Source organism: Simochromis diagramma, unplaced genomic scaffold, assembly GCF_900408965.1.
Source record: "Simochromis diagramma unplaced genomic scaffold, fSimDia1.1 OVJJ01000802.1, whole genome shotgun sequence".
In the NCBI taxonomy this organism is placed as follows: domain Eukaryota; kingdom Metazoa; phylum Chordata; class Actinopteri; order Cichliformes; family Cichlidae; genus Simochromis; species Simochromis diagramma.
This window is the reverse complement of record NW_024387492.1, coordinates 2886503-2910873: the sequence shown is the minus strand read 5'-3', so window position 1 is coordinate 2910873 and position 24371 is coordinate 2886503. Positions and strand designations below refer to the sequence as shown.

Below are 24371 nucleotides of genomic sequence, written 5' to 3'. Positions count from 1 at the left end.
TCAGTCCGTGTCGTCTCTCCGGTGCTGAAATCTCTCTATGAGAGTGAGAGGGGCCCCCGCGGGACCCCGGTGATGTTACAGAGGTACTATTGTAGTGCTTCCCCATTCCTGGCCTGTCACATACCTCTGCAGGGCCCAGATAACCCCACTCTCGTACTCGCTCTAATCAGCAGACCTTTTTATCCTGGGAAAGGCCTTTTCAGCACAGACAGAGAAAGATGAGGGGAAAATGAGAGGTGGAAGAATAGAAGGGTGAGGTGGAGGAGTGCTATTGGGAGGGAGGAGGGGGTGGTGCTCTTTTTCCTGCCGCACCAGTTTAATTGCTCTGACAGCTCAACTATGAGCCTCTATACTTTGGGCTTTCAGCTTTGGAGTGGAAAAGGGGGGCACAAAAAGAGAGACAGAGGGATGGATAGAAAGAAAGAAAGAGGGAGAGCTGCTGTGTCATTCCAAACCAAATGAGCCCAAACGAGTTCCTCATTAGCCAAAAAGGCTCAAAACTGACCTGATTTGAATCTAGTAGAATGAATTTAAAAAGCTAATGAACAGACTGACTGAATTTACAACTATAAAAATCCTCATTTTTCCATTGTTACACTAATGGTCTGCATATAGTGCATTTTATATTATTGGCACTACATCAGTGACAAACCTGTGGTGTGATTAGCTAAGTGGTTCTGCAGTGATGGCAACAGACCTGTGTGAGAGCTCAGACACCCACCTAGCCCCCCACTTTCAGGCTCTCCAATAATCATGACAACACACAGACAATTAGAATAAAGACCGGGATGCGAGTACATCTGTGGGAGCAGGAGGTGCACTTACATTGCACATCTCTCGCACAATGGCCTTCTCTTTCTCGCTGAGATCATCCTCATAGTCCTCAGGAACCTGCTTATCCAAGTTCTCGTGGACCTCCAGCACCTGATGGCAAACACAGGGTTGGACATGTCTTATTTTCCTTCTGTATTTACAGAACTACACTAGGCAACGCTGTTATCTTCCAGCCTAACTGCCAATGTGTTCTTGTTTTTTTTCCATAGCGCTACCAGCCTGACCCACTTGAACATGGTTAAGTACTTCTAGGCATGGTCTGGTACTACTTTATCTGCTAATATAATGCTACCCCCTTTTAACCATTTAAAAGAAAGTAACATTACATTAGCAACAAATGTGTTTTTCCCACATTTGAACTGTCACGCTGGTCGCAGTTATACCATAATAGCCTTCAGGCATCATCCTGCAAATTCTCCAGGAACAGCACTATGATAGCATCACAGCTGCATCAATGATACAAAAGCTGTAACACTGTTTACCAACAATTACACCCTGTGATTGATTTCCCTGACTAATATTACCTTCATGGCATGGACCACAGCCTCAGGCTTTTGGACGCAGGACAAATAGCCTGTAGCTGGAGAGGACTCGCTAGTTGGTAGGCGTCCAGTCCCCTAAGGGGAGAGAAAAACAGAGAGTGAGAGAAAGAAACAATAACATAACAATGATGAAGATGTTAGGGAGCGGGAGAACTGTGACAGATGCAGGTGTAAACCTGCACCAGCCAGGACATCTGCAAAGAGCTCTTCATTTGAGTCAAGATACCAAAAAAAGAGGCCCCACTCGTCCCATCAGGGGGCACCTGTTCGGATTTAAAAAGAGAGTATTCCTGTACTGTCACACTGAAAATGTCACCCCCTTCATACCAGCTCAAATCACCAATCCTCCACTGGTGTTTTTCTTCCCTGTTTCTTTTGTATTCCACTCCCTCCTCTGGTCTGCTACCTGCACAGAGTGATTTAACCTGGTGTGATGGGAGCAGCCAGCCAGGAAAGAGACTGAGGGGGACTTTGCTTGACTCATCACCACCCCCCTCCCGGGTAGTTCCAGACAGTGGGTCTCTGTCTGAGGGACACAGAGATCACTGGGATACACAATGGGTCCCATTCACCGTAACCTGGCATCGGGGTCTTGCATTAGACACAGATCCCTGGCTCTGTTAGCCTGGGTTAAATTCTCTGCTCGCTAGTGATGCGCCTGTCAGCTCCCTCCATGCCCGCTGGCCCCATTTGGGTGCCAGAATGATCCCACGTAACCTGATAGCACGGAGATAAAATAATAATCCCACTGCACCCAAGAGGACCGATTTGTGGAAACTGCCCAGCAGTTTATTCACATCACATAAACCGCACGAAGCACTGATTTACATCTAGAGGCTTTTGGCCATACAAACCAATAAGAAAAGTATTCTTTCAACCATTGGACAAGAAAAGGTCAAAGTGGCAAAAGAGCTTAACGGCACGTTTCCATGTTTTTAAGCATAATTTGATGTTATCCTCAGACAGGTTGAGCATTATATTTACAAGCTCTGACATGAGAAAAATAGTGAATGTGAGTGTACATTTGCACATTTTGCCAGCACTTGAACTGAAGCAGTGTCTTAGTTTAGTAACTACATCAAAACAACCATTTATGACATCCACTTAATTACATACAGTACCAGAAAAGCTTGGACTGGTTTGATACTTGATGTAATCCAGTGCAGATGCCAGTCCAAGCCCCCTTTTTTGCACATATTTAGTATATTAAATTTACCCACCGTTTTGTTTTTGCCTGTGTGGATTCCAAGGTTTCTCTTTAAATCTGCAACTGTCTGATCAAAGAGCAGCTAAACAACACAGCAAATTCATCCAGACATCCGCGGGAAACATTTTGTTCAGTATTCCACAGACACAGTTGAGTTCGCTCGTTGCAACAGCTGCTCGCTCATGTTTGACCTAAAAATCACGCTTGCAAAACTTTGTGTGTAAAAACACATAATACAAAAGACAAATGGAGTTGTTTTTAAAATTTATGCCATTTATGATATCCAATTATCTGTGTGTGCATCACAAAGACCCATCCATACTTTACAAGCGCTTCAATTTTCCAGTGAGTTAAGACTGTGTCTTTATACCAACAAAAGGTAACAGCTTCCATACAGTGAAGTGGACTTTGGTCTGACTGAAAGTATGAATGTATAATTCATCGTTAAGCCTTTTGTGATATTCTAATATTTGAAATATGTAAACATTCACTGCAAGCATTTGCCAAGAGCAGTGCAGTCAAGAAAAGGATTTGGACACAGATAGTTCGGGGCAGTGTTTACTGCTCGTAACTGTAAGCATCTCCTGCATTAACAGGGCTGATTTGGGTCATTGCAGCAGGAGGCGGGCAGGGGGACAAACACTGTCAGGAGCAATGGTTTGAAATTTAAACATACGAAAATGAGCACAGACTGTTGAGCGTCTTCTATTTGACAATCTCATGTACGCTCACTGACCTGAAACTTTGAGTAAGACAAAGAAGTGAATATAGAGGATGAGCTGATCGATTGGGAGGGACACACACACAACTAAGAGTCCACTTCACTGAAGTCATTCTGAAGTCCCACATCTCATCTTCGATTTTATGCCTTCTTTCCCTGCTCCTCAACATGAACTGGGCAAACTACAGAGCTCAACGTTAGTGCTGTTCTGTGGGCTTGTCACAAACAAGGCCATTAGCAGAAAAAGCTAAAAAAAATAAATAAAAAAAATAAAAAAAATCTGCCTTTATTGTACAATTTATAAACCCACAAGAACATATTACAGTCATGGTGGTGGATTATTTTACTGTCAAATAGCTCCAGACGAGCCATTTCTCACCGCTTTATCACTGCACTAAGCTAAGCTAAGCTAAGCTAGGCTAACTGACAACTAGCAGCTATTAGCTTGCCACTCTCTTTACTTCCTCTCTTCTCTCTCTGAATAAGAGTTTCACAGCTTTTTATATTTATATAAGCATATACTAGCTGCTACGCTTTGCTAATGTTTAGATTTAGATTATTATTTTATGCTTTATATTTATATTTAAATATTTCTAAGATTATATATGTTGCTCTTTAGATTGAACGACTTAACTCGAAATTTCGAGTTAATAACTCGAAATTCTGAGAAAAGTAACTCAAAATTTTGAGAAAAGTAACTCAAAACTTCGAGTTAGCGCTGCCAATCAGTAATCTACGTGAATTATGTCATTTCCTTGTTAACCGGAAGCTGAAGCCCTCAGCTACAAATGCTACAGCTAAACTACTAGTATTAGAGTCAGTCATGAATGCACAAATTACTGATAATTTTCAGTGTGGCTTCACAAATGATGAAATCTTTGTGTTATTAGCTGAATCACATGGCGTTACTATCACCAAACGTACTCTCAAAAGCACCAATTTGTTATGATCTGGTTTTGAGTGCGAATTCCACGTAGATCACTGATTGGCAGAGCTAACTCTAAATTTAGAGTTATTAACTCGAAATTTTGAGAAAAGTAACTCGAAATTTCGAGTTAAGTCGTTCAATCTAAAGAGCAACATATATAATCTTAGAAATATTTAAATATAAATATAAAGCATAAAATAATAATCTAAATCTAAACATTAGCAAAGCGTAGCAGCTAGTTTTCAGGAAAATGTTACTCTAACGATCATAGGATGTGTACATACATAAACTATCTCCTCCTTAACAGAACGACAGTTAAGAACGAACTTTGAAATATTGTCACACATACTTATTAATATCTATACATTTTTTCGATTTATATTACATCCCAATTCTTATGGATGTAACATAAATATAAATATGTTCTTTTCTGATATATTATGTACATTTAATCATCTCAATGTTATCTTCATCGCTTGCGTTTGTTCGGCGTACGTCACCCATACATAATTTAACAGTCACCAAAATTGGTGTGGACTGAATTTTTAAGACGCACCACTAAATACACAATGAAATGATGAATAAATGAAACAATGAATAAAAAGCGCTGCTGCTAATAATTCTAATTTAACAATACATAAAAATCTATTTTAATACCAAATTCATGATGCTAAAGCAAAAATATAGTTACATGATGATTTAATCAAATATATCCAACATTTTTATATCCAGCATATTTTTTCACAACACAACACATGCCTGTTAAATGTCTTATTCATAGCACATCAAAAGTTTGACCTTATTTCATATAAAACTACACTGTAAATATGGGGAGCCTACAATTCACAATTTACCTCTGTGCTGCAAAATGACCCTGTGATTAAAACAAAAAAATATATATATATTTTTTTTAACACAAGGAAGATTTAGTCTTCTGAGGAGCGGCACAGCCCGACTCTGACCTTCCTTAATCGCCAATCCTCTCCTCCTGAAGACATTGGCAGGGTTAAGGGTGGAGGTGGAGTGGAGAGGATTATTATTTTCATAGTGGAATTTGGTTCAAACAAGCTCCAGGGAGGAAGAAAAAGCAGGGACAGGATGTGAGGAAGAGTGCTGACTATGCTAAATTTCTATCCTGGTCTCTGCCTTAGTTTCTCTTCTGTCTAAGACTCTGTCTGGATCATCCCCCTTATGCCCCATTTCCTTTCATTCCTTTTCTTCTCCCTCTCTCTTTTTTCTTCTTCCTGTCACGTGTAAGCGAGAGCGAGGTTGCCTGTGGAGGTTTAATTGGAGTGTGAGAAGTAAAGTGAATTAGAGCTGACTTGACTTGATTTTGCCGCGGAGGCACTGGCATAGCGCTCCCTACAATTAAGCATGTGCATGTCTGTGTGCAATTAAGCCCTGTCTCTTTATGTAACCACATCTGTATAAGCAGTGTCATAGCGCTGACTGATTGCTGTGACTATTGTCTTAGCGGTTAGTGTGAGCGGGTATTCATCTAAGCGTGTCAGTGTGAATCTTAGTATAGGTGGTTAGCCTTCTCAAAATTTGTGTGTTTGCGTATGTGTGCGTGTGTGTCAGTCTTCTCATTACTGACCATGTGCATGGCTTCCTGGCGCTGGGGCAGTGAGGACAGCTGGGACTCTGAGTGGTACAGAGTCATTCCCTTCCTCAGGGCACGAAGGTCACCTGGGTTACACTGCTGGGCACAAACGGTCACAAAACAAACACCAAAGGAAAAAAAAAAGAAAAATAAGACTTCAATGTGAGTTTTACCTAAAATTACCCAAAGAGTGGTTTCACTGCATGCTAATAAATCAAAGTTAATAATCCAAGACAGAGTGCAAACACACAGGGAATCCTGTCAGTTTGTTCACTTTGGCACTAATTTGACTTTAATATTCATTCTGACAATGTTGACAAAAATCAATGTATTTGCCTCTATGAGAGATATTTTAACATAAAAACGGCCACTTTTTACTCAAATACTCAAAATCCTGAGGTACTCGCAAGTACCATCACCAACATTTGATAGAGATTAGCCCAGTTTTGTGCACATAAACAGAGAAAACACTGCCTGTGAAGCAATTTTACACCAATTTGCTCTTCTTGCATCTGTGTCACTAGACGCACAACTACCAGCATCTTTGTTACTACCCAGGTTTTGCCCGTTGGTATTTCCATCCAAGGGGGTTTATTAAAGTCTTTGGCTGTGTCTCCCTCACCATACAAGGCACTTTTCCTCATCACTCTCACGCCATTGCTCGTGTGCGGAAGTATCCCGTTTTGCCTTCATTGAGGTTCACTACATAGGGGCAACATGCCTAAAATTTGTCCTCATTAGCAGCCAAAGACCACTGGTTCCTGGGGGGCAGTTACCAGCCCAGCTTCGCTCTGCAGGCAGGGACACGGCAAACACCACTGTTTCTTGTGACATTTCTCGTGTCGCGCACTAGTGTTCCCTCTGTGCGTGGCGCGGTGCATGAACACACGTGATGCCTGGGAGCGCTCGGCTATAAATAACCCGTTGAGCTGTGGGTGTGTGTCTATGAATGCCCGGACATTGTGCTGTGTTGTCTGCCTTTGTATTATCTTTGTGTGTGTGTGTGTGTGTGTGTGTGTGTGTGTGTGTGTGTGTGTGTGTGTGTGTGTGTGTGTGTGTGTGTGTGTGTGTGTGTGTGTGTGTGTGTGTGACGCACTCAGGTGCACGCTCGCACACACAAAGCCACAATCAGCATTCCCCTCATCTTCCCCGTCCTTTGATATTCCTGCTCCTCTTCTCTCCTCCAACTCAGTATCCTTGTAATGTTCCTCTAACCTTTTCCAGTCCTCCCCCTGGCGCTTCTTGATCTATCCTTTCAGTTTCCATATTCATGCCCTCAATAGTGCATCTTTTTTGACGTCTCTATAAGCTTTGTGTCTGGTAACCTTAAATGTCAAAATCAAGAGGGGTGACATAAACGCATAGTTGATCACCTGAATAAGAAGGCTTGCTAAAGAGTTTTATGTTACCGATGCAGACCTCTCCCTGAGTCTAGCTTTTCATTTAACCATCACACATCTCCAACTTTACTTCCCACCCCGACATGACCTTGACCGCTGAGACCAGCAAAGCCATTTGTTTGCCAGACAGCTGAGGACAGTTGGCTCGCTGCTGTCTTCCTGGCTAAAATTCAGGAGCCCTGCATCTTATCCATCCATCACAATGTTCTTGGTGCTGACGGGAAGATGCTGTGGGTGTCTTGCATCGTTTCTTGTTTGAGTTATGAGGGGCAGGGGTGATGCCACTTTGACAAAAGGGTAGGAAGGACAGCGGGATGCTCCTCCAGAGCCGTGATTTAATCAAATACAGGATGGAAACTGTTAAATCAGAGTAACTCGTGCTAGACTGAAATAAGAGGCGTTTCCTTATCACAGTTACACCGTTAGACAGTTGGGCTGTACATCACATGCCGGTGCAGTATGGATGCTAATCTGGGACACGCAGCTTTAGCCTCAGTATTTTTGCATCTGAAATCAATGACCTGGTCTTTAAACTTAAATACGTCGCTCTTCCATCATTATTGTTACCTAATTATGCCATGAATGTAAAGCCTGACAGCCATAACATTAAGTGTTTGAGAGTTTGGGGCTTATTGCAGTGACTCAGGGGACGGAGCATCATCTGATATACAGATCATTACGTGCTTACACTTGTCAGTTTCATGACAAAGTGTCAGTGTGGATTGAGGAGGAGCGCATGAGTGCTTCACACACTGTAGTGAGTTGACAAAAGATATTTTCTCCACAGGTCTGAGCCTCTCTCAACGACGGCGCAAATTTCTGACATTGGGTGATAAAAGTGCTTTGGGTTGCAAGCTCCCAAATGCAAAGTTTACAAGATGCCTGACTCACCCTGACCTAAACCAAACAGTATTTACCAAGAGTGAACTTCCGACAACGTCCGGACCAGATTATCTCAACATCGTCCGGAGTTCGTGTGCGAGCTCGACTAGAGACAAGTAACAGCTGGAAGAAATGGGAGAGCTTAGTGGGAGAAAGCCTGAGGAGGATGCGCGTGTCTGAGCATGTCTGAGTGTGTGCATCTGAGTGCACACACCTGTTTTTCTAATTGTGTTTACACCTGGGCTGCGTAGGCCCTTGTTAATGTTAATATCCACTGTGGGATCCTGCTGTTAACTCCCTCCACGCTCCCTTGAGTATGGTTAAAATACCTCAGCCAAGCTGGTCTGGAGGGTCAGCATTCCTGCACTAAGAGGCCATTGTTTCCTCTAGCTGAACACAAGTTCCGCTGGGCCGGTTTCATAACACAGGAAGTTAGGCAATACAATCCACTGGGGAAGATAATCCATTGTAACAATTGAACCTGCTAATATGCACACACGTCATCAGGTAGGATATCATGAAATCTAACTGAATGGTAAACTTCAGTAATTCTTATTTTCATCCCAATATTTTCCTGTTATCACCTCTGTGGGAAAGTCATGTTTAGTAACAACAACCAGAGATTACAGATTCATATTTTTCAGCTTCAGATTGACAGTCCTTCATTGTTCAGTTGCACTCCCACAAAAGTTTCGGCCATGCATAACAGATGCCTGAATCTACCTGGCTTGCCCCCCGGATCTTTAATTATTCAGCCCTCCAGACATCAACACAAGCTAGGACATGCGTGTGTCATTTATGCACCAAAGCACAACGTAGCATTCATTCACTTAAGTTACCTTGTACCAAACACTGTGCGGAGCAGTTCCAAGGACAGATAAAAGCTTTCTTGCCAAGAAAGGCCACGTACAAGCAAGGGCCACCTGTGTTCATTCATTAGCACGGCATGCTAGCAGCACAGAAAGGAAACCCCTGGACACAGAAGCCACAACCCTGCAAGGCGGTGCATTTAACTTCCCGTGTTCTCGGAAAACCGGCACAATCACAAGGTGAATCATTTCTGTGGTGATGTTTGTCAATGCACTTTACTGTATTACGAAAAGTTGGAGATCAATATCAATATTAGGTGTGTCAATGATATGAAGTCACAACCAGAAACCGGTTAGTTTAGCACTACAGGACGAGAGGGAGTGATGGGGACAAAGCTCGTTTGAGTCTGATAACACGCTCTCTCATGATTTGACCACTGACAAGCAACAGAAGTTATGTGTTGTTTAACTTTTTTTAATGGTATAAAAACATGAGATATGTTATGTTAATTAGAAGTTCTAAGTGTTAATAATACTGTTATGTTAGCACTTTGAACCACAGACAGTGGGTAAATCCAAAGTGTTTTTACGGTGGCCCTGAGAGGCCAAACGGACTGCAACTTAAGAAATAAGAAAAATGCTGCAAAAGCACACAAACTGTTTCTGGGGAGACAATAACGCGACGGACCAGTTACAGGAACCAAAACATGCTAAGTAAGTGTGTTTTAATCTCATGATTCATAAAATACTGATGACGGATTTTTAGGCTAATAGTTAAGCTAACACACTTACCTCTCATCTTTTCTTTTCTCACAAAACTAATAGATCCTCCACTTCTTTTAAGTGTTTATCGGCAAAATTATTGGCATATTTTGGTTCCTGCAAATAGTCCGTCGGGTTATTGTCTCCCCAGAAACACTTCCCTTGTGCTTTTGGAAATCATTTTTTTCCCTATTTCCATTGTGTTTTGTGTGCTTTTGCAGCGTTTTTCTTATTGCTGGTGTTTTCTTAAGTTGCAGTCCGTTTGACCTCTCAGTTCCACTGTAGTTTTTGCTTAAAAACAAAATGATTTCAGGTCCTGTAGTTTATATGAAAATGGATTTCTGAGTTGACTTGTGTAAATACTTTCCAGCTGCGTTTATGGGCTAAGTCGCTCATTTTTGGTCATGAAAATTAAGTGTATTTCATAAATCCTGGTCCTAATAGGTTTTAAACTGGAGGATTATCTGCGGTATGCTCATTAGCTAACGATTTGATATTGACAAATTCATAGCCGATGAGCAAGTGGTTTGACGGTCAGACCCACCCCTCCTCGTCATATTAGATTTGTTTTTTTAACCAAAGTGGAAATGGTTTCTTCAGAAGCCAGTGGATGATGTCACAGTCCCGATCTTTGCCACAGTCTAGCTGGCGTCTAGCCTTTATGCTAAGCTAAAAAACACTACAGGCTGTTGCGTCATAATAACTTAATCCCATCAAGGGAACAAATCATCATATTCCTACCCTTTAAACATTACCACAGAGGTGATTCCTTGTCTGAAAGGCACAACATAAAACATTACTGCAAAGAGTCACCTTGCCTTGTACAGCTGCTGCTTTGATAGTGTCAGCCCTCTACAGAAGAGAAAGCAAGAAGCTCAAAGATGTGAAAAGTCCCACCACCAAACGAGTAAAAAGAGTGAAAGGGCCAAACAGACTGAACCAACCGGCCAGCAGAAGAGCCAACAAACACAGACATCACAGAAGATTACCTTTCTCGTCTGTATTTGCGATAAGCTATAGCGGCTATAAGCCTAGGGAGAGAAAAACATAATGGTGGAATGGTTTATTATGTTGTTTCGCTCTGTGAGGAGCCGTGAATAACAGCAATGGAAGCAACTGTTTTGCTGATGGATTTAAACACATAAAATTAAGGTAATGTACTTGTTAAAAAAAATAAAATAAATCAGTCTCAACAGTTTCACATTTTGCACTGCATTTGAACGCATTCATATCCCAACATCACGTCTGCAGAAAACAACGTGAACAAAAACTATAAGACGGGAGTTCATATTCTATGCTTGGACTGCTGCGAGACAATGTGTAACACCTAACTGTAGCGCGTAAGAGATAATTATGAGGATCGTTTAGGTTTCATGTCAGTGATAACAGCCTACACTCTGCCTACACATGAATCTGCTGGGATATAAGTGGGAAAGAAGACTTCAAATTATAGTGTGAAATTCAGCCTCGTCTCTGTGCAACCTGATTTGCATTCAAACGAACCGACTCGCACCATAAAATGATGCGATAAAATTAAAGAGGCCAAATTATAAACTTAAAGCCTGAGCTGTTTTTTTGGGGGGGGGTTTTGTCAATAATTAGTCGAACACTTCATGAATCAGATTTCCCCTCACATGACCAGATTAGTGTGCTTCGATTTCGTCATCTGCTGTTTGTGCTCGACTGGGTAAACACACCTCCGCAGACTGACATGTGACCTTCTGGTGAACCACACCAGCATTCCACACACACCCCACCCCGTTTTTGCACACACCCCCTCCCTCACCGAGCCCTCCATCCTCCAAATTTGGGAGAAGTCAGAGCAAGGTCAGCTTTGGGGATAAATCCTTTACTCTGTCACTGTCACTTAATGCCTCTTTCCCCTTCTTTTTCCTCCTCTCATCTCTGCTCCGCTCCCACACTTCGCCTCGGGGGCTAACATCAGTGCACGCTACTGAAGCTTACTGACTCCCTATGAATTAAACATGGATAAACATATTCCCCAACTAACAGGGAGCCTGTTGCAAGGGGTAGCTTCACAGAAGCATTAGGCAACGATTTTATGTCATCGCAGCTTCCTGTCATGCGTTGAGGATGAGTTAAAAATTCGCACAAGAGGAGTTTAGCGAGGGTATAAGTTTAGACGGAAACTCAAGTGGGCTAATTGCGGCATGGCACATGTGCCTGTGTGTGTGTGTGTGTGTGTGTGTGTGTCCTTGTGCAAGCCTCACCTGTGAGAGGAGCTTATTGTTATCGTCTTCCAGTATCCGCACTTTCGTCTCCAGCTGCCTGATGTAGTTGGTGGAAGAATCTGGAGGAGAGATGAAGAGGAAAAAAAAAGAGAAGAGGAGAAGTGATTAGCATTTCAAAGACCTCAAGCGGAAAGCGGGCAGGCAGGGCCACTGAGGCAGAAGGACCACAGAGAGCTCCAAAGGTTGCCGTGCAGTTTGAGATGCACATCATATCCTTGTGAAAGAGCATTATAATATTAGCTAATATGCTAGCTCTGACACTCAAAGATCTAAAAATATTAAATTGGCACCCAAACAAAAGACAAAAGGTACAAATTCTCCCACCTTTTACATTTTTGCACTATGGATGCAAATGTTGGTATGGGCTTATATCAGGTATTTATCTGGGGACTTACATTGGCATAAAAAGAAAGATGGCATCAGCTTTTAGACGGCTAAAAAATTGTTATAATAGTAGTAAAGATTTCATCCCTAATTTTAATTTTTTAGTAATTTTAGTTGATCCAAGTATTGGTTCCACCCCCAAATTCAAGCCTATTGGTCGCTTTGCAAAATAAGTTCTTGCAGCTGATGTCAAAGGTCAAGCACAGTGTTCACGCTGACCCATTTTTTGACCCCATACTCGACCGCTTTTTCCTTTCCCAACTTGGTGCACATTTCTCCTGTTCTCTGTATGAAAGAGAGTCAACTGACATATTTGAGATTCGTCACAGAACTGTCTGTAATCTGCACATCTGACAGTCTAACTGCAGCCTAATTATCCCACAGAGGTTTACACAACCAAGGTTGATCCCAATAAAGCGGCACTGTGCTGACTTGAATCAACTTTACCGAGTTCAAATCAGGGACGGGAGCTGATGTGAAGCGCGGAGGTACAGTTTGACTCTGCGGGTGCCAGGGAGCCTGTTATCTAAAAAGGCATGTTTAATTTACAGAGAGAGATCAAAGCCGAGTTACGCACAGGAGCCGCGCTCTGGTAGCTACTCGGGAGCACAACACCGCACGCACGGCTTTATTTTGTTTTGTTTTCTAAGTGGAATTACAGAGAGGCTGAGAGCGGCGACGGCGGGGAAGCTGCTGATGAAAATGATGGGTTGAGGTTTAACAAGATGCACATGAGGACTCACAGCTGCAGGGTGCCGCACACGCAAATGAAACAAAGCTTCTCGCATCTGTTTGGCAACTCTCGTCTTAGTTTGCCTCGACTTAAATGACCCTCACAAGTCCAACACGCATTTAAGCAAGTCGACAAGCACTTTGCAAGCAGGGGGCACCACTGTTCACAAATCAGCCCACTCGAACGCCAACCTGGATTCAGCAGGTTTGTAGTTACATGCACACAGCCACAGATGCTATCAGTTTCAGACATACTTTATGCAAACCGCCGGCGGTTTCTAAACACGTCAGACAGCATACACACTCAGCTGTCTGCAGATCCATGAAGTTTTGGTCAAGCTTATGCTTAACTGGTGTCCTAAATCTACCTTACATTATAGATGCAGAACAACATTTTCAGAACTGAATCTGGAGCCTGTAAGTGTTCTCATGTCAGAATTGGTGCTCTGTATTAAATGCACTTTACCAGAACAGCAGTGGTAAAGCCCTCGTTGTCTTTCATTCAACTACTGTTGTCTTTTATCTTCTTTTGCATCATTTTTCTTTGTGTAATAATGTAAAACAAGTATGAAGAAAAGGAAATATATCCTATTTTAAAACCCACGGGATCATCGATCTTTTTCCCACAACTTGAAAGCAGACAGAGCCAAGTCCAATCGGTCTAACCCCATGACTTTTTTTTAAGAAGGGCCAGTGCAGACAACACTTGTTAGCCAGTGACTGGACACCTACAGGAGGCCACAGTGGGACGCTGGCCAGATCTGGTAATCCTCTCTTACTGCCTTGTGACACTCTAATCTGTATTCATCTGCTTGCCTGACCTGCAGCCAGATCTCAAGCTGATTAGGATGAAGGTTCCTCAGCGTTCAGTCAGCAAACAACAAACGAAGAAGACTCTGAAGGGGGGGGCAGAAAATGGATGTTAACTGCTGCTTTTCTCCCCCAGTGTTGTGTATGTTGAGATTATTCACAGGGATTAAGATTAAACCATCAGTGTTCGAACAAACTCGTATTTTTTTATCTTCTTAAGACCAAATAAATAACAATAAGATGTAAAGATGTGCAGTCGAAGGTAAATATTGATGCAGTTAACTAGAAAAACAAAACAAAAACAGAATTGGCCCTAAGTGATGGGTTCCACAGACGCGAGCATGAACAGCTTCTTCACATAACACAGCACCATCCCTCCCCTTCTACTCCCCACAAGCCTTTGATGTGTTATAGGAGGCTAAATCTCAAAGTGCATCCCTTCAGCATCACGCACGGCATGATTAAGTTGTCTTTCTCAAATATGTGCAGATCTGCTGTGAGAAAATTCACAAGAACACACACACACACACGCTCAGAGCTGCGGGGATCTGCTCGTGGAATCCAGCCGTCACCCTCTCTCTTTAACACCCGGCTCCGGAGTCATCCTGGTGGGAGAAGGGTCAGGCAATTAAACTGTTCCCTGGCTCCCCTGCCACTCCTTCATCCTTTCATCCCCGCAGCCCCTCCAGCAACACATCCTCTCCCCTGCATCACTCGTCCACAAGGAAACGCTACAGATCATACAGAGATCACACAGCCGAGCCAAAATAACCGCCTTTCAAACCTCAGCTCGGTGCATCTGCTCTTTCATGCACACACAGCCCAACAAAAACAGGATCATGGGAGAGGCTGTTATTATTTATGCACAGCCTGAATGCAATCTTAAACAGGTGAATAAGCGAGTAGAAGATGCTGTGAAGCAGTGAAATATTTCCAACTAGGCTGTAAACAATGCAGCATGAGAACGCTGGAGGCCCTGACAGAGAGAGGAAAACCCGGCCTTTACGTGAGCTATTTTTATATCTGTGCTACTGATGTTTACCCGCTGAACTGAGCTGATGTGAGACTGTATATATCTGTGTGCGCGCCGGACAAAAGGTGACGCAGACGGCGGCACGAGTCCATCCCCCCTTTCAGCGCGTCGCTTTTTATCACGTCAGTGCCACTGTGACCCACTTCCAGCAGCCACTCCCCTCCTTACCTCCACTCCACTCCCACTTTTCCCTCCATTTCTCCATTTTACTACATCCCATTACTTTAACGACTCTCTCCATTACAGCTCTTTTGCTGCTCTGAAAGAAGAAAGAAAAAAAAAAAAAGGCAGTTTTGAAGAGACTGACCTGATATTATGTCACAACAATAAAAACACATATGAGGCCGTTAATCTGACTGAAAATAGAGTTACAAAAAGTTGTTGTGACCCCGTTTTAAAAGGGTCTGGGCTCCACTAGCTCCCGTTTGGTTGCTACAAGGCTCCAAGCAGCCTGTGCCCATCTGTCTATAACAGCCCATCTTGCTGTCTTTGCTGCACGCCTCTAGCAGACAAAAATATCTGCGAGCCAAATCACAAGTGAAACAAGTGTGGAATTTAATACTGCACAAGACAGTGTATGTGTTATAGCAGCGGTCCCCAACCTTTTTTGCGCCACGGACCGGTTTATGTCCGACAATATTTTCACGGACCGGCCTTTAAGGTGTCACGGATAAATACAACAAAATAAAACTAGTACCGGTACCGAAAAAAAGAAGATTTATTCATAACACACGTGAAAAGACCCAGGAAAACAGAGTTAATGATAAAAACGATAACAAAATAACGCTGAAAACCGATAAAAACCCTGAAAACCATACATTTCACACCTGAGCCTCAACTCTCGCGGCCCGGTACCAAACGACTCACGGACCGGCACCGGTCCGAGGCCCGGGGGTTGGGGACCGCTGTGTTATAGTATGAACTGTAACGCACTGTAACATTTCATAGTATGAAATTTAATGCATAATGTCTATTCAGTGTTAAATGGACTTCTGTCGCCATGAAAAAATAAAGACCTTTAAAATAATTTAAATGTTGGAACCTCCGAGGCTGAAACCTGCAGCCAGTGCACTCGTGCCAAAAACTGCAGTTCTTCAAATAGCCGTTTGAGAGCGTCTCCAAATACAAGTCACTCAAGCATAGACTCCTTGTGTTTAAAAGACCAACTTTACAGCACAAATAAACAAGTTTAAACTTTTTATACAAGTTTGTAAAACTTTTAAACTCTAAGAAAAAAGGTGTTGCATTTTTCTCCTTATGCAACAACAGTATGGTGGTCAGTGTTGGCCATTTAAATGATATATTAAGGCTTAAATTGGTAGTTGTTTGGCCACTTTGAGCAACAGTTAAACAGGTCGCTACCAGAAGACATCTAAGAAGCTGGCTGTCCACTTCAGTCAGTAAGTGATTTTAACTTAAGCTAAGCAGCTAACTAATAAAGCTAATGCTAGCTAACAATTACGCCAAACCTTTTGTCCAATTGTGGCACATCTGGTTTAGAAACAAATAAATAAAAACAAGTTAGCAACAGCCAACTTTAGGCTTCATAGCAAAAGTCCACAAACCAATGGGTGATGTTAGTGTCTGTGTGCATCTTTTATATACAGTCTGCGTTTTAAGACTTTTCAGTAAGTGTGAGATTTTGTACGTTACACTGCTGATTAGCAGGACAAGGTGGGAACATTGCAGCATTTCACAATACAAACAAACGTGAACCCTCTCATAAAACCGTGCTCCGCCGCGCTACAATTGGCCAAACCTCCAGAGAGTTCCTTTAGTTTCTGTTTGAGTACTGTTACCTTCCAGGATGATTTATATAGCCTGCACTGAATCACCTCATAATGATAATGTATCATCCACAAGAAATGGCAGAATTAGTGTCACTGTGATGGATAGCGTATGTATAATATCATTCTCCTCCTTAAATTTGTAGTCTGCTTTTCCATCTCTTTATTAGTTCTTTTTCTCTGTCACACCCTCGGTGCATATGTTTCAAACCCCCGAGTGGAACAAAAAGGTACGCCTGATGTTATCGGAGGTCACGGCAGACGAGGGGGTTTCAACAATTATATTGACGAGTCTTAAAATTAGACCACACATATACATTTACAATCGACATTGGGCAGATAGTGGCGGGAATGTTACAAAAACCAGCCTCCGAGGTCTTTGTTACATCAAAGTAGCTTTGGTAAAGCAGTATGGTTAAAAAGGACCAGGCTTTGGAATCCCCTTATGTTTTCAAGTCAGATCCCAGGGCTGTTTAGAAAGCCTGCAGTGCATTGAAATCACTCTGCTTTTATTATTCCTGGCTCGGCTCTGGCTTTCATCTCCCATTCACAGCTGTATCTCAGTGTTTTAGTGCAGAGACATGTATATTCTCTCAGCGACGTGCGTGTCTGTGTAGCATGTATGAGTGCTTATGCACAACATTTTGAAGACAGGGAATGCATGTGGGCTGTATGGGTGTCTAAGCTGACAGTGTGAGCTCATGTGGGAGGGCGAAAGAATGAGTGAGAGGGTTCGAGCGAGAAAGGGGATTTTTTTTTAACCCATCTGTGATACGTGTGTGTGTGTGTGTGTGTGCGTGTGTGTGTGTATACACATGTGTTCAAGGCGGGAATAGGTTGGGTCAATTACCTCAAGATGTTGAAGAAAGTGAAACAGTATGGACTGTTTCTGCTTTTTTCTACACTTACACCCGAGTCAGTGGTCAAATCAGTTCCACTGGTTACATAAAGCTTAAATCGTTATACTAAAATAGCTTTATTAACCGGCAACTTTAAAAATCTCCGTTTGGAACGAGCCGTATTCATGGTGGGAATCTGAAAGAGGTCCACCTTAAAAGCTGAAAAAGGGGGTGGAAAAGAGGAAAGGCAGAAGAGAATCAAAGACATGGAGAGACGCCACTCCCTCCAGCCAGCAGTCAGAGCAGCAGTAAACATTTAAATGTAATGTTTGTCTAAGTAGCTGCAAAAGTAATTCCTTGAATTATTGTTCGATCACTTTATTGCTTTTGTAAAAACCCATCAATTGCTGAACTTACCCTTAAACCCAGTGAGGATTGAGCTTACATGAGTGCGTCACCATAAGGTGTGTGAAGTACAGTCACCACCTCCAGTTACGGTGTTGTAACTGTTGGAAATGCATTGCTTGCATAACATGCCACATTAAAAGTGGCTTTTCAAGCACCTTCAGCTGCTCTTAAACAATGTGCACAAATTAAGATGCTAAATTTTAACCTGTGAATACAGATTAGCCTCCATTTGCGTTGCCAGGTGCAAATTTGCATCAACTCAGTTGATTACATGGGCTTTGTATGAAATCAAGCATGACGAAAACAGGTTTGGTGTGAAGGCACCATTAATGCTAGCCCATACCAAGCTACACACCCGTTCACCACAGTCTCTTCTCATAATGCAGCTTCTGGCTTAATAAATGGTGCATCTGTCGTGACTGATGCTCTCACTTTTCTGCGATGGGGTCTCGCTGCCTCCAACTTTCCATGTAGCACTTGAACGGTGAGGAGTGCAGCATGACTGATAGAGCATTTTTAAGAGTGATACCAGTGGCTATATTTGTTGATTAAAAAAGAAAATGTAAAAAAAAATAAAATTGTGAAATTAGCTTTTTTCCAGTTTTGGCTTCCAAACATTAAGATAGCAAAGATGACAAACAGACGGTACATTCATTTCACAGCGTTGCTTTCTTTTTGTCTTGATGTTGCAAGTCTAACAAACCTCCGCCCTTGCGTAAAAATGAAACTTTCAAGAAACATTCATTGGCCAGTTCATCAAGATGATGGAAAAGGAAACTGTGTTCAACAAACAAAGAAACAAAAAGGAAAAGTATTCAGTGACATTTGCCTGCAGAGCCTTTCTGTGCTCCACAATGTAGACATGGCTGTGTACTGTCAGCTCAACGAGATGTTCAATTCAGGCAGATTAGTTGGGAAAATCCTTCCCTAAGGAGACTGGTTAGAATGGTCAGGAATGTCAGATTGAAGATGGAAAAGTTGAGCTATAAGAGTTATGTCCAAGAAAGAATTTTTGATTACTGATGTGCATTTGTGTCAAAAGTGAAGAAATTAAATGTTTGAGATTTATTTATTTTTTCCTGTGACATTTTAGCCCGGAGTGGCTGAGGAACCCAAAGAAACAGGGTTTCAGGCTTTCCTTTCTAGATGAACAGTTTTAATTTATCAATTACGTTTATAAAAACTGCAATAAAAACAAGCTAACATTTCATGTGCTGCATTCTGCAATCCACAAATACAGGCATGCACTTGGCCAGTTAGTTCCTTTGCTTGGATGCACAGTAATCGGTCATAGCCAGGGTGAACTGGCCAGGGGAACAGAGAAGAACAAGTTAAGTGGGCAACCATGCTGCATTAATGAGGGGGATGGCAAAACCTGGCAACCCAACCACGTAAACCACGGGGCTCCTGGAAGGTCTTCAAAGCCTCGACTGGCTCATCAGCCGGCGGGGAGCTAACCCCATCTGACAAGACATGGCACCCACTCCAAGGGAGCGAGAGCGCCTCACCTCCCCACGCACTCTCCCGTGCGCGAGTCCGTGCATGTGTACGTGGGAGAATGTGCTGCGGAGAGAAGCGAAACATGTTTTGTTTTTTTGTTTTCTGTCATGTGCATGAAAATGTGAAAGTGTGTCTTTGCGTGTGACAACAGTGCAGCGTTACTTTACGCTCGAGGGGAGACGACCCCTGCCGAGTGACTAGCGTGAAAGTCAAAATTGTCAAACGAGCTCCAGAGGGAAGGCTCGTGCGCGTCGACAGCTTAAACACTGACCAGGTGAGATCGGCTCTTTAATCATTTGCTGCTTGTCAGTTGGAAACAAAACCAAACACCAACAGCTCAGCGCGGCTTCAGCGCAGAGAGAAACTACTAGAGGAGGTTTTTGCCTCGGGGAGTTTTGGGTAGCATAAATATTTCACGCACTTTGGTGTATCACATGAATAACATGGCCTTACGAAGCATTGTGCGGGCATGCAGTGGAAGGTAGACAGTTGAATGGATGTAAAGTGCACCTTGGACCTTGACCACAATAAAAATACTGAATAAACAAGCTTTGTGTTCTCGGTTTAAGAGTAACAGCAGGTCTTCCTCTCTGCTAAGCATTAACTTTCAGGTCTTGTGAAGAGAGAAATGAATTACATCTGACCATCAGTAAATTAAATCAGCAAGTACAAGGTTAATATTTGGTTTACACGCCGTTTTCTGGGCAGTTTTCTTCCTATGGAAGATGGAGTTTGGTTCAGTGTCCCATCCTGACAGAAAAACAACATAAAATTTTTTTTAAAAAGTCACATGCCTAAAAGTGAAAGCACCGAATCACAGCAGAATACAGCGTCCCGTTTCTCTGATTTCAAAATAAAGACCAAAACTTTAAAAATCAAGGTTTTCAAAGTAAAACATAAAAATATTTGTGTGTTAAAAGAAGGACAAAACTCACAAATAACTAAAAACATATGGAAAGGCCGGCCCTCTGAACCTTGTTAAAAACAAGTTTGGAGAGAAAAGCAGTGGGACACCCAAACTGCTCTTCAAGTACACTAACAGGCTTCTGTCAGTTGGAAAGGTTCTCTCAGTCCAGAAGTCTAAACACATTACAACATAGGCTTTCCACTTGTTTCCTGCTTCTTGCATCCTCGTCTGGCCTCATATTTTCCAACGCAGATCAATCTGTCTGGATAAACAAACGGATGCTGGCATCGAATCCCTATCGACTTTGTCCAATTCCCCACGGTAATCATATCCTGTTATGCATCTAATCATGACAATTTCAGACATTCACAGTTACGCACAGGTCAGCTGGGGCTCTTCGTAATGTCAGAGGTTATTCGCTTCCATTGAGTGGAAACTGAAAACTAATTCTCTGACGTCCAGCGATCGATCGCTCTGTCTGCTTCGACGGTGGCAGAGAAAGAGGGAGAGAAGCCCGATTTATTTATAGGTACTCCAACAGACAGCGACGCTGACGCGCGCCTTGTTCCCATCGCACATCCTGCCCGACAAAGTGATGCCTCCCTCCGCTGTCTCCTCAGCTCGTCATCACCACCCTTGCAGGGTCAGCGGATGCCTTTGCACGTCTGCACCTACGGGCGTCGGGCTGAAAATACGGCTGCAATACAGTACGTGTGATATCCGTGTGCGTCACTGATTACGTACACGGTATGAGGCCACGCATTAATGCACAGACATTTTTGTATGTTTTTTTATGGGAGATCTCCAGGGTGACTGCTAGCAAGGCTGTCAAAAATCAATACATATGGTTTAGCGCTTGCATTGCTTAAGTGCTCTACAGTACTAGGCCACTTCTCAGACTACTGCCCCATGCTCTTAATCTTTTGATTAGGCTAAAAGAAAGGCAATCAGGCAGCTAGTTGAGTTCAATCCTGTGAAATCAAAGCTGTGGGCTTAATTTAGTCCGCACCCTTACTGTCCGTGTGTGTGTGTGATGGCTATTCACTGCGAGACAAAACAGAAAAAGATTAGTGACATTTTGTAGATGGATTAGCTGGTAGCTATTGTTTGCCTTCACATTGCCGTCCCGAAACCCTTCAGCCTACTCCTGCACAGCGCGTAAGTTCTGTTATTTAGCAGATAAACCTTTTTAAAATCATCCTTTACCCCTTGGTTTACTGGCCGATCAAGGTCAGGAGCCAAACTACAAGATAAATGGACATTAAAAGCGCTCCAGTACTAATTTAAGAAGCTGTCAAGGGCTCGCTAAAGCTTTCAGGGGTGAGCCATATATTCTGTTCAGTCTATGCTGATTCCAAGGACCAAAAAAGGCTTTACCGATATCTCACGCTCGGCAGCACTCAAGGCCCTCGACAATGAAGGTCAAGGGTCATAACTCTTGACTGACTCGGGGACGGGACGCGTCATTCCTCTAGATCAGCAACCATTTTCTGCTGGCGCAGAAGAAGACGATGGTGGAATTAGTGCGTTTCTGTGTATTTATTTTAAATAACAGCACACAAAACTGCACAATCCCCTTTGTCTGAATACATTCCAGTACAATGCAGCCATTTAGATGGGATGATTTGTTCGGGGGATTAGGAGTGCTTTATGAATATTTACTTGAGTTAAATCATGTTTTAGCCAACAAAATAAAATGAAAAAAAAAATAAAAAGAAGAACATTTTGGAAACGTCAGCGAAAAACAACAATTTAACACGTGAGTCTGGACGACAGATTCAAAGATATGTTGCCTGTAAACATGTGGATGTCATCAACGTGAAACCCCACAGTGCCCACGGAAGGCTTTGCAGAAGAGGCTTAAGAGATGGCTGGCTTTACCTCGCACAACCCACAACCCACCGCAGTGTGTAAACAAACACCAGAGGGCATTGTGGGTAGAGAACGTCCCCCCAGAGCCCACGGCCCTATTTAACCTCATTCCTCTCCCGTTACCACGGTTTCACCACCGCAAACCCAATAGCAGCCTCATTTGCATAAATCTGCATTCTTTTAAAAGCCTGTCTGACTGACTGCTGAGCTGGCAAAGGTTGTGCTTATGTAAGCAGAGTCTAAGAGCGAGCAGTTAGATGGTAAATACAGGGGACGTTCAACACTGAAACCCCTTTATTATCGGCCTCTGAAAATCCCATCTCCCGTGTGGGTTCTGATGCAATCCGCAAAGCGGGGCTTTTTCTTCCAATCCTGTGAAAATAACATTTCCAGTGACATCATGCGGAGGTTTCATTACTGTTGATGCCAATATCAACCGCCAGTGATTTCACTGCAATGTAAATCGGAGAAAACAAACGGGAAAAAAAAAAAAATGAGGGCAAGATTCAGCTTGTGACTGCGCCATTTAATCTATGAGCCGACAACATCTGTCTTGCTGTGTGTCGACATGGACGGTATTTATGTCGACTACATCTCGAAACAAAGAATTACATGTGACAACATGTAGGAAATCCCGAAAATGACTTTGCATAAGAATAAAAGTAAGAAGGGGTAAGTTAACTTAATGCAGAGTCGTATAGGTGCAGCTCTCACTGCTGCCGGTGCAAGGACAGAAAGAAGCAAGAAAGTTTGTTCAACGCTTACGGTTTAGCGTCTGGTCAGAAAAAGTTTTCGACCAATATATGGGTCCTATCAGTCGATATCAGAGACGGGGAAACGCCACTCAAACTTTCTATGAGTGTTAACGTTGCATCGTTTGTTCACCAGAGGACACTCTGCAAAGTGAGCTCGCAACACCGCAAACATCAACCAGCTGATTCGAGTAGTCACTGACAGTCATCAAAGTCATCCATGACTTCCTGCGATGAAAAAACGAAATTATTTTTAAACGCATACTTTTTTAGGCATGTATCGATATCGGTATCGGTCTTAAACATCCTACATCAGTCGGGCTCCATTTCTAATTGCACAACTAGTCGAGAGTTTTGTAACAGCACAAGGACGATTCTCACAAACGAACATAAAAGCCTGTCCATGCGCTGGAGTCATCTGGAGATGTACCAAAAGGGGCTATTGGCACAGTAACTGCCACAAAGAGAAAAAAAGTCTTATGTAAGAGCTGTTCAGATAGACAGTATCTCATCCAAACCACAGCTTAAAATTGGATTGATGCTGGATCCGAGTTCGCTCCCATAACAGTGATTTGAGAAACGGTGAAGCTAAGCGAAGGCGACAGCACTTATACTCTGCAGTCGTCAGGAAAGAGGGCCATTAGAAAGGAAACAGGAGAATGACAGCAAGGCGTACAGTAGGGAGACAGGAGACACTGTGCAGGCAGGACAGAAACAGGCATAATAACAAAGGGAATTCTATTATAGCCTCCATTATGAATGGTTAGAGCTGGCTGGACTGAAGTCTCCACTACAGAGGAAAACAAGGCTAGCCAGGAATCATTATCCACGCCACTGATATTATCCCCTCAATTTTGTTGTTTTTAGCTCCAAGTAAAACTGGCCAGTCTGTCTAGCTTTGAATCGTCTGCATCCTTTTCTGCAGGAGAGGCGTTCATAACAAGTCCAAACAGGGGCGCGCTGCTAATAAACACATTCGCAGACACAGGATGTGTTTAACCTCTCCCCGACGTGAGGTTCCTGCAGCAAAGTAACAATTTAATCGAAGCGAACAAGTACTCCTTTTCCCTTTGATGGCAAGATGACACCTAGCTGTTCCAGATGGATACAAACAAAAGACTTCTTCATCTAATATTTAAGTGCATGAAAGATAAAGTCAAAGGTGTGAAACCTGAGGGAGAAGAGGAGTCAAGTGAGCGTAAATGCCGGCGACCTTTGAGGAAGAAAGTATTACGAGTTGTGACAAGCACACATTAGGCTCCACTCCTGGTTATTTTGGTCACGTGGCAGGCCTGAGAGAGCAGGGCAGCACTGAGGCCTCGCCCAGGCCTGCTAAGCTTTCCTGAGGTGCCTGATCAGTCCAAATGTGTGCAGCTAAAACTGATCTAGAGCCAGTGTCCTTCAAGA

General features: G+C 42.9%; 1 protein-coding gene across 6 annotated transcripts in view; it reads right to left on the bottom strand.

Annotated features, from left to right (window-relative positions):
* ccdc85cb (coiled-coil domain containing 85C, b) overlaps nucleotides 1–24371 on the bottom strand; it is a 48675-nt gene that overhangs the window by 4349 nt on the left and 19955 nt on the right. The window contains exons 3-7 of one of the 6 annotated variants that reach the window (XM_040018260.1): nucleotides 11920–11999; nucleotides 10678–10719; nucleotides 5830–5934; nucleotides 1359–1451; nucleotides 826–924 (exon numbers count right to left, since the gene is read on the bottom strand). In XM_040018260.1, the coding sequence (XP_039874194.1) occupies nucleotides 826–924; nucleotides 1359–1451; nucleotides 5830–5934; nucleotides 10678–10719; nucleotides 11920–11999 (419 nt within the window). Of the gene's footprint in view, nucleotides 1–825; nucleotides 925–1358; nucleotides 1452–4979; nucleotides 5935–10677; nucleotides 10720–11919; nucleotides 12000–24371 lie in introns of those variants that run through there. The other 5 variants (XM_040018262.1, XM_040018263.1, XM_040018264.1 and 2 more) reach the window with 5 other exon arrangements.